The 16,843-nt window shown below is 32.0% G+C and overlaps 1 protein-coding gene across 4 annotated transcripts in view; it reads right to left on the bottom strand.

The window, feature by feature from the left end:
* Eip93F (Ecdysone-induced protein 93F) overlaps window positions 1–16,843 on the bottom strand; it is a 287,440-nt gene that overhangs the window by 56,701 nt on the left and 213,896 nt on the right. For all 4 annotated transcript variants that reach the window (XM_073077914.1, XM_073077923.1, XM_073077930.1 and 1 more), the window contains one exon: window positions 869–1,212. In XM_073077914.1, coding sequence (XP_072934015.1) covers window positions 869–1,212 — 344 coding nt within the window. The remainder of the gene's footprint in view (window positions 1–868; window positions 1,213–16,843) is intronic.

Here is a 16,843-nt window from a genome sequence, read left to right as displayed (position 1 = left end):
ATGTCTTCGGAGTCGAACCACAAAGGCTTATACCACCTTCACATCATTTATAGCACTCGAATATAATAAAGGTTAAGGTATTTTACAGAGACTAAGGTGGAATGATTCGTGTGCCCACAGCATCCGGGTTTAAAGGCCAATGCTTTTCGACTCATTGGTATTTAGTATGACGTGATCTATGAATCTATGTCTGGTCTAGGAATTATTATGGCTACATTTTTGGTGAATCACTTAATGGTTCTTAGAAATGCTTAGAGATACTTATGTACTTTAATACCTGTCTTGAGGGAAAATGTTTTTCATCCATATTTTGTATTTGATTATTTTCATTGTATCGCCTCTTAGAAAAAGAAAATTATATTCCATTTAAAAATATTTTCTATTTGGCAGAAGGGTTCTAAAAGTCTTGGATAGGCGACAAACTGTCAAATTTTGCCCACAAAGTTCGATATTTGATAACTTCTAGCAGGCGGATATTGTCAAAAAAAAGTATTTTATAGGCAAAAAATGGGATAGATTGATTACCTTTTGTATGTATGTTGTGAAGAAGTACCTAACAATCAATGAATATGTTAATTTATACAATACAAATATGAAACTAGAATTTGTCTGTAGTTTCAAAATATCCTCTTATTCTCGGACGGTATAGAAAATATTTATCAACTTTTTGTAGTCTCATGGAAGAAAAAAATGTCGTGACACAGTAGTTGCAACTAGGCAAAGGTCCCAGATTCAATAGCAGTAGCAGCAAGTAGATATCTAAATGGATTTAGAAATCACTGCCAACTTTGGCTGCATTTTGGCACCTGACCCTAATTGAATCACCGAATAATTAGTTAGCATTGCCAAAAACAAGGGCGGTACCTACCGTGGGCCCGCCCGGCGCGCCCCCCTCTTTCTCCCCGTCAACGCAGAAGTAACACTTGTCCGCTGGCTTCCAGTCCGTGGGTTCCTCCACCTCCAGCTTCGGTTGCGTGGCAGGCCTCTTGATCAAGCTCTCGAGGATTGTCTCCTTCTTCTCCGGGGACCTCGTGGCCTCCTCCGGCGCGTTGATCTCCTCTATGGTCTTGATCTTCAACGCTGGCGGTGGGTCGGTGGAAGGCATTGATTCGTCGCTCGAGGCCTCGCCCTCGCTTCGCCTGGGGAGTAACGCGTCCTGGTATAGTTTCCATTTCCTTCGACCCATCAACTCCTCCGCCACCCGTTCTAGACCTGGAAACGGGAGAGGCTCAAGTTAATGAGGTACAGTAGGGTAACTTCACAACGAAGTAATTAACAATAAAAAATAATATGGGTAAACGAATGCTTTTAAATAAAAAAGTAGTTAATATGCAATGAAAATAAAAGAAAATTATTTAATTTTTGCACAAATTATAATTGAAAAGAATTTGATAGAAAAGAAATTAAATTACTTATTATTTTTTTACAATATATGTAGGTAATAAGATAAGACAAATAAGACGAACAAAGTAAATAGACTCCTAATAAGGAAAATATTATCAATGGAGTCTAAAGTCTTAGTAGTGTAACGTAGTATTCACCAGTTTCTAAGGACTATTTCGTATAACATATCGATTAGTTAAAATAAAGTGTATTACGATTTGTTAAAATAAAACGGCGATAATATTCATTGGCTTTCCATAAGATATCTTTGACTGATATCACGCTAGAAAGAGTCTTAATATCTCGTTTAACGTACAAAACCGCGCGCAAAACCTAAGAACAGATAATTGAAATGCATAACAACTGTCATCAGCGCTGTCTATAAATCCACAGATAAATTATCCGCTCTGTAATTAAAAATAGAACAATTTACTTTCATTCAGGCGAGCAGTGTTGCCAATAAAATAGTTATAAGTCATAAAAGCCCGCCATTATAGCCATTCGGAGTTTAAAAGCGGAACTTTCTCGTCACAAAAATGTCGTCGAACCCGATCTATTGAATTTATTACCGTGTTTTCGTCTGTCACGTTTAATTATCAAATATTAATTACGTTCATATTTATTGCGGGTTGATAAACTCTTGAATGTTGCTTCGAAGTGTTCTAACTTAGTGTTGTGTGTCTGTTTGTTACGCACAAATAAAGTTAGACACATGAACACTCATGCACATATCAATAAATAGATATTATGATTAAGTACATCATTATCATCATCATTATCAATATAGTCCACTATTGAGCACAAGTTCCCTTCCAAATTGGGCGTAGGTCTACGTCCACCGAAGATCTTAAATAAAGATTTTATATTTCAACATAGAGCTTAAACATTACAGTAATTTTTAATTTTTGAAGACATTTCAATTATAACATGAAGTAGAGTCCGCGCCAAACTGCTAGTCCGCTCTGAAGTTGTTGCGAGCAGGTGTACTTATACAATTTGCTATGGCGACGCGATTCATTTCTATATTCAAGGCGAACTAGCAGTTTTACGCGGATCATACTTGTAAAATTGTACCCATATATTTTGTAGATATATATTATTATGTTGTACAATGAGTTCATTGGCTCATCATAGTCCGTTGAGGATTCATTGTGATTTCAATTAGGATTATTGTGCGACTAATAGCTAAAGTCTGCATTAGATCATATTAAATTCATAATCTTTACGAATCTTACCATTCGTCATATTATTTTAAACATCAATTTTGAAGCGATGTTTTCGAATTTTAACTTAAAATACATACGGGTAAGAATTTAAGAGCATAATTTTATTACAATTCGGAAATTTGTTCTGCGATTTTATGAATTTTAATCGGCGATTCTAATGGCGAAATTTAAAATTACGCGTTTGCTTTTTATGCTTTTGTGTTAATTCGTAATTCTAATTCTAATTTATTTTTATGGTTTAAATTATAAATATATTTTGTAGTTTATATTTGAGAATGCAATTTTAATGATTTAACGGCAAAAAACTTTTCTCAATAGGTAATCATTATTATTAGTTCTTTCTTTTTGTGTAATTTAAAATTAAGGCGATTTGTTTTTCTTTTATTCATTTTATCGTGCATTTATATTTATAATTTTAATAAAAGTTTAACAATTGCAACATTAACATTTTTTTATAATTTCATATTCTCTGCAACAATCAATAAGGCTACGAATACTAGCAAGTATTCTCTTCAAATATGGAAAGGCCACAAAAAAGACCCCCTCCTTTAAAATGTACGTTACGCCATCGATTTATACAAGAGTTACGACCAGGAAATCGTTTTTGCGCCGTGTTGTATGCAAATTCGATTGAGGATGATTGCTTTTCGAATTTCCAGTTGACGAACCGTTCTATATCTGCGTGCGTTTGAACGGAAGTTTTTAAAAGATTTAAAGGAGAATGCCCATTCTTGGTACTGATTTTTCTCATGCGTCAAAATGAAAGTAATATTAAAATTATTTCTTGATTTTTTTACATAATTTGTCGATCAGAATAGTTTCCTTGAACAGGGAATTCCATTTAAGATAAAATAAGACGAAATGTTGATTGTTGTTCTTAAAAATTAAAATGGCGGAATTTTATACTCGGAATTCAATAAGATCTATTAGTGTTTTGACTAATATTTTTTCTCATGCATCAAAATGAAAGTAATATTAAATTTTTTTTTTTATTTTTTTACACAGTTTGTCGATCAGAATAGTTTCTTTGAACAAGGGTGTTCCATTTAAGATAAAATAAGACGAAATGTTGATTCTTGTTCTTAAAAATTAAAATGGCGGTATTTTATAGTCGGAATTCATTATTTTAGGTTTTTAGGATTATTTTAGGTTTTTTTTACCTACTACCTTCAAAAGTAAATGGAATATGTTAGTCGAACTATATTATAGGTACCTACTATCAGTTAAAATCGACCATCTGACCTATCGTCGGATATTTTCGATTTTGAGGCTATGTAACATTTCGGTAAATAACTTCAGAACCCGGGTGCTGATCTAAAAAAATATTATTGGTGGTAGTATTTGGTTAATTATACATCGTCCACAACAAGTTTCAATTTGATGCAACTCTGGACGGCGGTCCATACTTTCATGGGCATTGTCCTTTAAAAGTTATTTTAATTTATCGAAGAAATACATTTTACGTAAAGTTCTTGTGATGTGGCACTACTGCCATCTGTCTGTCTTAGGTAAACTTACTAAAATACTATTAAATTAATCCTAAACTATTAGAATCTCCGTCAAAAAGTCCAAAGTTGGTCAACAAATACTTAATTAGTATTATGCTGTGTGTGCTATGACCACACAAACTTGCACATACACAAATTAATAAGTAAGGTTTCCAAAGCAGGACCGTACTATGACACAACATGATGTCATCACGACACGTATATTGTACACGTATTTACAAGTACCCTCCAAATTTATCAACATAGCGTGACGTCATAACTATGTTGTGAAGATATCATAACTGACATGATGATGGCATTACTATCGTTACAAATTTGCAACTACCCTCCAAAATCAACATACCGTGACGTCATAACCATGACATCACGTGACGTCATCACTATGACATTTTAAAGGCCACAAACACGAAACTACCCGCATATTGCTCACAACTCTTACAGAAACGAATGCGCGTTATCTAAAGACAAATTAGCCACCTATCTACTTAGTTAATCTGCTAGCACCAACAGCAGTAACTGCGGAGGGGAGTGCAAAAAGCGAAAATCTTCCCGTGCAATTAGGGTTCCCGACTGCTGTTAGAAAAATAGCATTTTTTAACTCATAGGTTTTAGAAACGTCATGTATTTCATACAATTAGGTAAGATGTGATGTCAAATAAATATTTATTCATAGTAATTAGTAAAAATAAGAAAAACATGTGAAAATTCAACAGCTGCCTAAGTTATGTAAGATTTTCGTTATACAGTTAATCTTTGACAGTAATTAATAATTTATAAGCGTAAGAAGTTGTACTTCTTTGGTGTATATCTATACTTCTATACTAATATTATAAAGAGGAAAACTTTGTTTGTTTGATTGTAATGAATAGACTCAAAAACTACTGGACCGATTTTAACAATTCTTTCACCATTCGAAAGCTACATCATCCACGAGTAACATAGGCTATAAATTATACGAAATATATTTGATAAATAGATTTTGAGGCTGTACAAATTTTGCCGGGTCAGCTAGTATTTAATAAAAAAGGGTGCGTGTGTCAATGTGCTTGCGTGCAAGATGTGAACCCATTACGAAACAATAAAATATCATGATAATGTAGGTATCTTATCGTATACTTAAAAATAAAATATTTTAAATTACGTTGCTTAGTATCTAGTATTTTCTTTAAAACTTGCGACATTTGCTAGCCCATTTCATGGTGCCAATTTTAGCTGTTACTTTTTATAAAAATTCACAGTATTCTTTTCCCAAATACCCCAAAAGAAGTATAACTTCTAAACTTTTTAACCGACTTCCGAAAGAGGTTATCTATTCAAAGCGTATATTTTTACAGAAACACTACGTAACTCAACAATAGTAAGCTGACAACCCTAAGTATAATTTTCAAACATTTCATAGAATTTTTAAGCACAACAAAACTGCGATCATTAGCCTCTCTTCACTGAACTGAGACCCTCTCTAGTTAATATTGTAATTAATGGGATGGTAACGAACTCATGGCATGGTGGTGTAAAAAATAATTGCATATTACAACTGCTTCCAAGTAAATCGGAATGGGAAACGCTGTTGCCGGAATTGTTCGTTTGTTTTCGGTTGATGTTGTGTTGTTTTGTTCTTTTTTTAAATGTTTTCGATTTGTTTTTCGTTGTTTTTGTTTCTTTACGTTATTGATAAAGATGGTTCACGCGTAGATGATATTTTTTGTGCGTGAAAGGCATATTTTTATTAGTTTTTAAACCAAATATTTTTTTTACTGAGCCCATGTACAAGAATGTTGCCAGAAATGTCGCTTTTAATTTTTTTCTTTTCCATTTCTTTTGTTCTGTGCTTATATAATAAATTTGTAGGAACGTACCTACTAATGTTTTTTTTTTCGTTTAGTATTAAAAATAGACAGAAAAAATCCAAAATATGTAGTTACAGACCTGTATTGGACTATGTAGTATTGTAGCCTTTTTCTCAACTTTGTAACTTGTATTTGAATGTTTTGCGTTCATTTATAGGTCAATGTATTCCATTTACAATTTTGAGAAAGTAGTAATACTAGTAATTACTAGCATAAAGTAATGAGTACGTGTGTATGCAGCAGCATATATCTTACGATCTGTGAAATTATCGAGCATCTCAAACTTGAATAAGTGAACGTATTTGGTATATGTTTTTATTTATTACTAAGAAAGTAAGTTTTCTAAGTTATCTATTAGTTTGTTAGTTTGATTCTAAGTTATCTAAAAATTCTGAGCTGAGCAGGGATTCTAATTGTAATCGATTACAGATGCATTGCAGGATTAAGTTGGTTCATTTGGGTTGTATTTTTTTTAACTTATTTGTATATATTGTTTTGTTTAGTTTTTTTAAATGTGTGATTGCCTATATTATGTTAGAGAAATCGGAATAAAATTATAAGAAAAACATTATAAATTTGTTTGTCACAATCATTTTTTGTCTATGTATGGAAACACTGTTTTTACAAAAGAATATGATATTCTGATTGATAGGTTATACGTTCGTCAATATCTACGAAACTAAAAAACACAAAGAAAATATTATAAAAACAAAGCAGCTGACTACCTAGTTAAAACTAGTCTATGTAACTCAAACAGTTTAGATGAATCCAAACGTATTTTAAAATCCTTTAAGCTGTTAAGACTGCAGGGTATGCCAAAGAATAAGACATACAAACATACGTATATTTAATTATACGCACAAAAAACATTCCCCTCTACAGTCGAGTTAAAAAAATCAAAAGAAAAAATCTACCGAAGTATCTCATCTTTTCCTATTTCTATATCTATACTAATATTATAAAGAGGAAAACTTTGTTTGTTTTATTGTAATGAATAGGCTCAAAAACTACTAGACCGATTTTAAAAAAAATCTTTCACCATTCGAAAGCAACATTATGCACGAGTAACATAGGCTATATTTTATATGAAGTATATTTGATAAATAGATTTTGAGGCGGTACAAAGTTTGCCGGGTCAGCTGGTTATAGATATTAAGATAGTAGACATGGTAAGCAGTAGGTTAATACCTAATACCTAGTGTGTTGTAAAAGACAAAAACGCATACAAAAACAGGCACAAAGGACGTGCCAGCGTGTGCCGACTACTGATTGGCTAAAATGCGAATAGACTGGTCTATTTCAAGGTCGCTGAGTCAACGTTAGTTGTGTATGTTTGGCGGGCTGCAAGACAAGAGCGGCCGCGGAAACGGGTGGCTCATTTTAAGGATTGTTTGGTGATGATTTTTCAGTGAGGTTGCGTTGAGCTGTTCTCAGAGCTTTTATTATCATTATTCATTATCATATTCATTCATATTCATATTCATTGGTTTCTACTATGACATAAAAATTAAATGAATATATCAATTATATAAATTAACTGTCATATATTTGTCTAATACAGACATTATTAATACAATTAACTTTATCATGAATGATTTGTGAAAACCAAATTGTAATATGATGAATTTTGAGCTCATGAAAATGTCTTATTTTTGTTTGCTCCAGTTTAAAGGTGAAAACTCTTGGTGGATAAATTCCCAAGATACCACAACTGCACCTATTTTTTGTTTTTAACATCGTGTATATGTGTGTATGTCTGTAAAGAGTAATATTATTAACATTTCTGTGTTTCCAAGGGCATGAGGAAACAGGTGTTTATCAATAGGACATCAAAATTTCGATTAAAACACTGCACCGCGAACTCAGCCTATAGAAGGCAAGGAATCTTTCCAACAGCCATGAGACCTTATTATAAAGTAGATGTTGAATAATAACACAAGGGCTATACTCCATAGTACTTATTGTCAACACATTTTACTTAGCGAGTCTATAAAAACGAAACAAAACCCCATAAATTATTAAACATGGCATATATACCGTAATTTTAATCTTTCATAATTTAGATAACACTTAAATTAATAACTTATAAAGTTTATAATTAACTTTCGCTATAAAATTATGCACTTCACATATTTTGTTATTCGTTCACTTACACTTATGTAACTGGATTTTGTCGTTTTTTAACGCAAGATGCTGTTGATAACGCGTTTAACTATTTGCCGTCACGCCAACAAAGACGCAATAGCCATTACGTTCGGTAAATAATGCTTCAGCTGCCGTGTATGCGGTTCTGTAGAATTTTAAGCCATTATTACGGTTTAATTTTTGGGTTATTATTTTTCAAGGCTTAAAATTTTACACAGTTATGTCTGTAGCTTTTGTGTACATTTAAATTAGGATCACACTATACAAATATTCGCAAAAATTGTAGTGATGAAATAAATCTCAATTAATTTCAAATCAGTAATATATATCTACGATAATAAATAAAATATACTAATTACATTATTTAAGCCTAGTATAGTCCGCGCCAAACTGCTAGTTCGCTCTGAAGTTGTCGCGAGCAGGTGTATTCATACAATTTGCTATGGCGACGCGATTCATTTCAATATTCAGAGCGGACTAGCAGTTTTATGTTGACTATACGACTGTTTCATATACAAAAAATATGTATATAGGTAAAAAGTACATATGATAAATTATAATTAGGTAGGTAATTTCGAAAACACTTATTTAAAAAGTCAGTGCTTTTAGTTTACCATTCATTTCATTCATTTATGAGGTATATTAATTTCTACTATAAAATATCAATACAAATTATTAGCCATTATTCGCTAGAGGAAATGTTTAAATCAATGGTAAAGCTAAAACTATGTAAATTACTACATAAATGAAAAATGCATGGTGTGACGTAACTACAGCTCCATCATAATTATTGTAAGGGCTTTAATGTAGGTAAATACATTTTTTCTCTTTTAAATAATGTAAAGTATGCACACACATTGTGGAGTTTTTACACCGCGTCTTCATAGTGTAGAAATACCTACGAGAGTATAGTAAGTAGTTTACAGGGCTATAAGAAACAATGTTTACCAAATACGATTATTAAGATGATACAGCCCCTTTGTGGTTGGACTCTGGAGGTACCACATCCACACTTATGTTTTATGGAACATTTACATGACGCGTTGCAAGTAAGTCCTTGGAGGTAAACGCATCTCTTTTACTACTACTAGGCTACTATGACTTTGTTGGCCGACATTGGGTATGCGTTTTACCACTAAGGACTTACTAGGCCGAAATCGTGTAGGAACCCAATCCTATCTAGGTATAATTCCACATGTTCATTTTAGTAGCCACTTACTATCAGAGAGACTGCATACTTATTTGTCACTTGTACATTATACATTACAACAACTTAAAAAATAAATTAAATTTGAAGGCTGTTTATTCTGCTTATCGCATCCGCTACCGCTTATGCTCGCACCACGCGCCATGAATCAACGCGGAAACGTCCTATGTCCTTGTTCGGCAAGCGAATATGCGCATATAAAATCGCGCATAGATCTCACATTATACGTTAATTATCATTATTAAAGTCCTTCTTGGGAGCTACAATTAGTTGCGTTTTTACGCTATTCTGAATTTATGGACATCATTCCGAACGCGCTTCAAATTGTGAAGTGTTGCGTGGATTGCTGATTCAGTGTGGGTTTATGCAATCTTTGTTATAATGGTCATTGTTTTGGTCTCACTGCTGGGACCAGGACTCGATATATGGCAAGGCAGAGGAGGCCTGCGCGAGAGAGAAAACCCACCACATAGAGAAAAACAAATTCGACGGATCAACATTTTTTACGTTTTTTTTTCAAACAGTATTTTTTGGATTCTTACTGACATTACTTTTATTTAGTTGGATTGGTGGATTTACCTATGAGATTTCTACCCTGAAAGAAGTTCTAGTGTATAAAATCTGCCAATCCTCAGTTGCCTATATTTATATATTTTCAAAATTTTAATTAAAATTAAATTGAAGATGCACTAACGAGCCAAAGACAGTACTTGATCAAAATACTAAGCAGTTTTTTACACAAAAGACATAAATATCAATTGTTAGATTGATATTTATGTCTTTTGCATTGCATTTTAACAATCAACATTTCTATTATTTATGTACGAAAATGTCAATGGTATCTAATTATACCACATCATACGATTATTAATGATATTATGCACATGTCATTACATATGTGACTTTATTTACATTGAATTAATTTCAATAACAATTGAATTATGATATTTAAACACCTACACACAATTCATTGAATAGCTAAGTAATGACAAAATAATTTAAAATATTAATAATATCTATTTATCTAGATTTTTTAATGTTATAAACCCTTGTGGTTCAGCTCCGGAGTCACCACCGTCACACCTATTTCTGCCTAATAACAGCAGTGTAACGCTACCGTGTTCTCGTTTGATGTGTGGTAAGATACTTATAAGAAACGTACCAACTTATGTCCATTATTTATATTCAATCTGTGGCGACCTCCCGCTACTCGACAAGAGATGGCGCCACGAGTATTCTGAATCACGCTATCGAAGTTTTCTAAATATCTGGCATATATACAAGCTCCGAACTGAGACTGTCGGAGCACGGCCGCTCCCCGGGCATGATCACCTAGCCCGACGGGAGATCTCCCTTTGCCAAAAATCTATCCAAATTTTGCTTACCGAAGATAGAAATGAAGCAATTGTCAAATGTCGATCTCTGGTAGACAAAGCATTGGATTGATTAATTATTATTAACTTTATTTAGGTGTACCAATGTCCAACCTTAGAGTTCCAATTCTATCTGGGATTGAGTACAGAAGTCAATGGGCAGCAGTACCTACTTACCAACAGGTTGGCTGCATGGCACTTGCTACTTCTATTCTATTCTTTTAAATGCCATTTTTTATAAAAAAAATCTCGAGTTACGTAAAGCATGTTTTATCCTTGTAAAATCTCTGTCGGGTGGATCGTAATTCTTAAATCCGCCACAATGCCACCGGATATGGCGAACTGCCTAGTCGAGCGACCTTAACGTTGTTAGGGTGCCTTCACACTGATCCACGCATTAAGATAATAAATAAAAACTTGTATCAGTAAAGCCAAGGTAATATTGTTTTTATGTTTCACTGGATAATCTCGCGATGCTATTAGAATGAAAATAAATACAGGTTTTAGTTTTATAACATTAAAAAATGCATAAGTCAACTGCCATGTATATAACTTTCATTACTCTAAAATAAAAAAGAAAACCAATTAGGTGTTTATTGTATTGTCAAGTATCTATAGAATCAGGTAAAAATAATCAGGTCATCTTCAATCAAAAATACTGAATTGATATTAGAAACATTGTCTCCTTGAAAATTAAAATATTTCTTTCATCTTTCTTTAGGTATCATATTGTTTAAATAAATATTAATAATAATAACTATCCACTTTGTATTTTTTATTATTTGTAAATATAATAATAATATATACACTTGTATATTTTTACGTGGCATTTAAATATCCAAATAGTGAGACAATAATAAATGAATAAATTCTTGTATATCAGTATGAACACACCTTAAGAGAGGATATCATATTATGAGCGTGCTGACCTCAACTCTACATCTTAGTTACACCTGACATTGCTCAATGTAAATCTAGAGTTTTTTGGTAGTTACAAACATATTTATTAAGAGCACAGGAAGAGAATCTAAGATATTTTTTGACACAAATGAAACTTCTAAAATTTGATATTTTGATAAATTAAATTTGAATTCTTCTTTCAAGCGATTTTTTTGCCTTATAGTGGAATTAAACTAAACTATGAGCTCTACATTTCTTTTTGGAAATGTTAGTTTGGAATAGTCTGTAAGAGAATTACAAAATGTTTTAATTTTAATGCATTAGGTATTATTATTACGATTAAGTTTAAAACTCAAATCGTATTATAGACTAATATGATAGAGTTAAAACAAATACAGTTCTGTGCCTATAACCTTTTTTGCGTTTGGTAAATTCTAAGACCAAACTCTACATTTTTTTATATGTCTCTTGTATTTCAGAGAATTACAAATGTTTTATTTTTATTGCACTAATAAATAATTAAACACGTGTTTCTTGTCCCACAATTAAGTTAAGAAATCAAATTATTTTATATAGTATATTTATACGATAGAGTCAGTATAGCTAAAAAAAACTTTTTGGATTTGGTAAATTTTAAGAATACAAGCTCCAACAGACCAGTAACCTTAAAAGGGCTCTCTTTAACTAATTTTACCCAAACAACAAAAACAGTTAAAATAATAACAGCAGTTTATCTTCGCCATCTAGCGCACCCGTGCATGGCCGTGCCCGTACACATTTCCTACTACATATTAACGACCACTCACCCTTGACAGATTTCCATCCACTTCCTAACCATACGTAGAAAGTTAGTTAGAGGTTAATAGAATGTATTTGAATGAGGAATTAGATTGCAAAAAATACGAGCATTAGAAAGAGTGGAGCGGTGTGTGAGTGAGACGGACGATGACGCCGATTTCTGATTGGCTGACCGCTTTTTATGGTTTAGTTCCCCTAATCTCGCGCTTGTACATCTGCTGCCAATGTTTATACGAAATGGTACTTTAAATTGATCGCAGTAGTAATATTTGTACCTTGTGCGCTATATACGCTATCTAGCGGTAGAAACACGCAATAATTTTGCCATTATTAAAACATCTCGGTAAGGTCAGAGGGTCTGAATTATTTTTTGCCATCGCCATTGGTCGGCAGATGGACACTAATTTCTTTTTGTGGTCAATTTATTATAGATTTCGAGATATTAGTGGATATTGCGTTTTGGTATTAATATTTACATAACTTAATTCACGTTCTAAGTTATAACTGAGTTATTAATAACCAACCTGTCTAATGTTTTGTCCGCCAAAGTTTTAAATTTGATATTCTTAGGCAGAAAATATTAAATGGCGATCGTTGATAGCAAACATTAGATAGTTTATTCGATTCGATATTCATTAGAGTTCTCAATTGATATTATGATTTTCTTTATTTTCAAGACGTCTTTTTAGGCACAGGCAAGCCAGTCATAGAACAGGTCCCAGTTCGATTCCCAGCCAGGAAAACTAATTAAAAAATAAGTAATTTTTGGTCTGGATGGGTTTAACTCCATAAATATATACCAATATAATGCATTGACAAGGAAGGTTCATTGTAGAGCTCAACAATAAAAACAAGTTTAAAAATATTGATACTTAAATTACCGACTTAACATAGGTAGCTATAACCATAGCTAATAAACATATTGCCGCCTTACTTAACATACTACTTTGTTAACATAACATGTTAAGTAAAAGAACAAAAAATATTACTACATAAAATGCCTAAGTACTCTACAATATTAAAAACAACAAAAGTACCATATATAACCAACCTAATAAAAATATTACCGCCTTACTCAACATAGTACCTTACTTAACATACTACTTTGTTAACATAATGTTAAGTGACAAAAAATGTTACAACTACAACACAAAAAGCAAATGCCTACTCAACAATATTAAAAACAGCAATAAAATAAAAGTCAACTACGAACCGACAATTACTTATTCAAATTGTTAGCTAATTTATCTATATGTATGTGTGTTGGTCTGTTTATGGCCCATCGGTTTGTGCCGTCGAATGAATAAACAACCGCCATCGATCTACCGGGGCTATCACTAGGATATCAAGGCATTAGGGTTGGCACCGACGAGGAAATTAAATGAGAAATAAAATTAATGTTATAAAAATGTTGTCTAAAAATAATTAAATATGGAACAAAAAAGGGATTAAAAAATGACAAACAAAATGACGTTTTCTGAAATTCTGAAATATATCACGTGGGAGTATACGTCGAGAACAAAATTACAGTCTTACATAAAAAAAAAAACAAAAGGACAGCATACAGAATAATACAGAAAAATGTTTTGTTACAAATATAAAATAAATAAAATAGTTTCGTTTTTAAAAAGCGTTTAAAACTTTAACATGTGTGAAAATGTAATATATAAAAAATAAGAGGAATAAAATATGTATTTAAAGTAATTATGGAGCTCAATAGATAAACTTACCTAATAAAAAATCGCAATAGTTTCTCAATTTATTTTGTAACAGCGGGACATAAATGAGACAAACGTACATTTTAATTTGATTTATTTTGATAGTAAACTAGATAGAAAACTTGACGATTTGTTAAAAACTTGAGAAGGTGGCAACCCTATCAAACGCAGATGTTAGCACCTTAGATAATGCGTACAATTTCGTATCGAACCAAAGGTTGACAGCCACTGTGTTTTAATTAAACTACACATGCTTTAATTAAAATGTAATTCTGTCAAATTTAATTGGCGGATACGGCAGGTCTATTTTAGAAATGCAGCTGTTTTGTAAATGTTTAGTAACTGTGTTTAAATGGTAATACTAGATAGTGGTTCGACTCAGGAAGCATCATCGTCATGCATATTTCTGCCTAATAACAGCAGTGTTAAGCGCTCCTGTGGTCTAGTTTGAAGGGTGTGGTTAGGGAGACATACTTTTCCGAGGCGTTCCAGCTTAGTCCTCAGGGGTAGTTACGCAACTGTTACCAACCTCATATAGGAATCTAATTTTATTTGGCGTTGATTACATATGTCCATGGGCGACAGTGGCCAGTAACTATCAGGTGGACTGCATACTCGACTAGTATTTTGACTTAATAAATGTGTATAAACAAATGGACTAGCCACCATGACCATTAACGTATTACTATCCCACTGCTGGGCAAGAGTTGTTTCATAATATGAGAGGTTTAAGACATAGTTTACGCCACCATGCAAACAACGCTATCTAGTGATAACTTGACACACTTTTATTTCGATACAAATCTATACAATAATATTCTATTTGTAAAAAAAGCACATTATATATATTTTGTAATTAATATAACTTATATTAATTACAAAATATATATAAAACTCACATTTCTGATAAAAAATGTTCTTCATTATTTTTTGTTAAAATTTGGAATAATATAATTAAATTGTTTTACATTACTTTACTTTTATTTCAATTTTAATAAACACAAGTTTTCTTTTATATTAAAAACATTTTTTCATCCATTTTCAAAAGCTTTCGTATAAAAACAACTGGCGTAGGTAATATATCCATTCTTCCGTTAGTTAAGAACTTAGCGTAAACCCATCGGTCATAAATGATTGCACTTACTCGTGAGAAAGAGATGTCCGCAAAAACTACTAAGTATTGATTGTGAACTTTTTGCAATCCGATTGATTTATTGTTTACAAGCTTGCGTCAAGTTTAAGCACCCTAACTTTTTTTAGTTTTAAATAAGTGTGGAGTAGGTCTAAAGTAGATCCTACGCACAATTTGAGTAGTTTCAAAAATTTTTTTTTTATTGTAACTGTAGTATTTTTGAAATTTGTTTTACTTTTTTTGGAATATTAGCTATATCGTTTAGTTGTGTAATTTAAAATTATATGTATTTATTTATTTATTAAATAAATATAATGATGTAATTGGCTATTAAGATGAGAACCAAAATGTTTGCCTGTTGGATTTTTTGTCAAAATTATAAACTTAAAAAAAACAAATAATTATGCCTCTATCAATGAAGTGAGGTATTTTGTTGACATTAATTGTTAAAAAAATGTTATTTATTTTCAATACTTTTGGATGTAACATTTAATTATTTAAAAAAAAATCGGATATTTTTAATAAATACTTATATTTATAACATATTTTTTATATGTGGGCACTACACTTTATTTTTTAAGGACATTTCTTTTTATATACACTCTATGGTTATCACAAACCGGATAGTATGTGGCTAAAAGGTAGTGTTTACGAAGCTTGAAACGTATGCAAAAAGTAAGTTTCTTGTGACGATGTAGTGTGAATTTATTATCGCGATAACAGTCATTGAAATTGATTTAAGTAGGCATCCGTATGCTATAAAAAGTAATTGCTAAAAAGTTATTGCTATATATAGCTGGTTCCTTTGGGTGCTTATATCTATAATTGAATTAATATTAATTTTACAAAAAAAAATTGAAAGAACATAACCAAAGACTTTTAAAAAGTCTCATAAATTTTATTGTTATATAAAAGAATTGTCTAGTTCACAAAAAATAAAATTACTTCGAATTAAAAGTAAGATAATGAAATGAAAAGAAAGAAAATTTTTTTTAATTAAAAATGTTTTTAAACACTTTAGCCTTAAGTAAAATAAACAATTATAAAAATCACTGTTTTATTTGGTACCGGACTAAGTTAAAAGGTTCCGTTTTTACCCTTTGGGTATCTACGGAACCCTAAAAATATTCAAATCGCTATTTTATGTGTTATAGTCCGCGTAAAACTGCTAGTCCGCTCTGAATATAGAAATGAATCGCGTCGCCATAGCAAATTGTATGACTACACCTGCTCGCAACTTCAGAGCGGACTAGCAGTTTGGGTTTGAAGTTGAAAAGTTCTAACTGAGAAATAAGACCATTCAGCCATTGTATAATCTGTTTAAAAACAGAACTCATTTAATAACAGTGGTGCCATAACCTTAAAGTAGAAAAAATATAAACACGCCCGTTTAATGGATGACTGACCGGCAGGTGTGCGTTGTGTAACATTATTTAATGAACGCCATTGTATTACTCAATACATTAAGATATTTCTGTATAAATATGGTGATATGACTAGGTTTTTGACATTATAACGGAATGCTGCCGCCATTTTGAGTTACAGCTGTGTGTGTGTGTGTACCTGTGTGTGTGTGTGTACCTGTGTGTGTGTATGTGTGTGTGTG

Source organism: Epargyreus clarus, unplaced genomic scaffold (genome assembly GCF_041222505.1).
Source record: "Epargyreus clarus isolate Ecla_fem2 unplaced genomic scaffold, WU_Ecla_fem_2.2 ptg000002l, whole genome shotgun sequence".
NCBI classification, from domain to species: Eukaryota; Metazoa; Arthropoda; class Insecta; order Lepidoptera; family Hesperiidae; genus Epargyreus; species Epargyreus clarus.
Note: the sequence above shows the minus strand (reverse complement) of the source record. Positions and strands in the feature narration are given on the sequence as shown.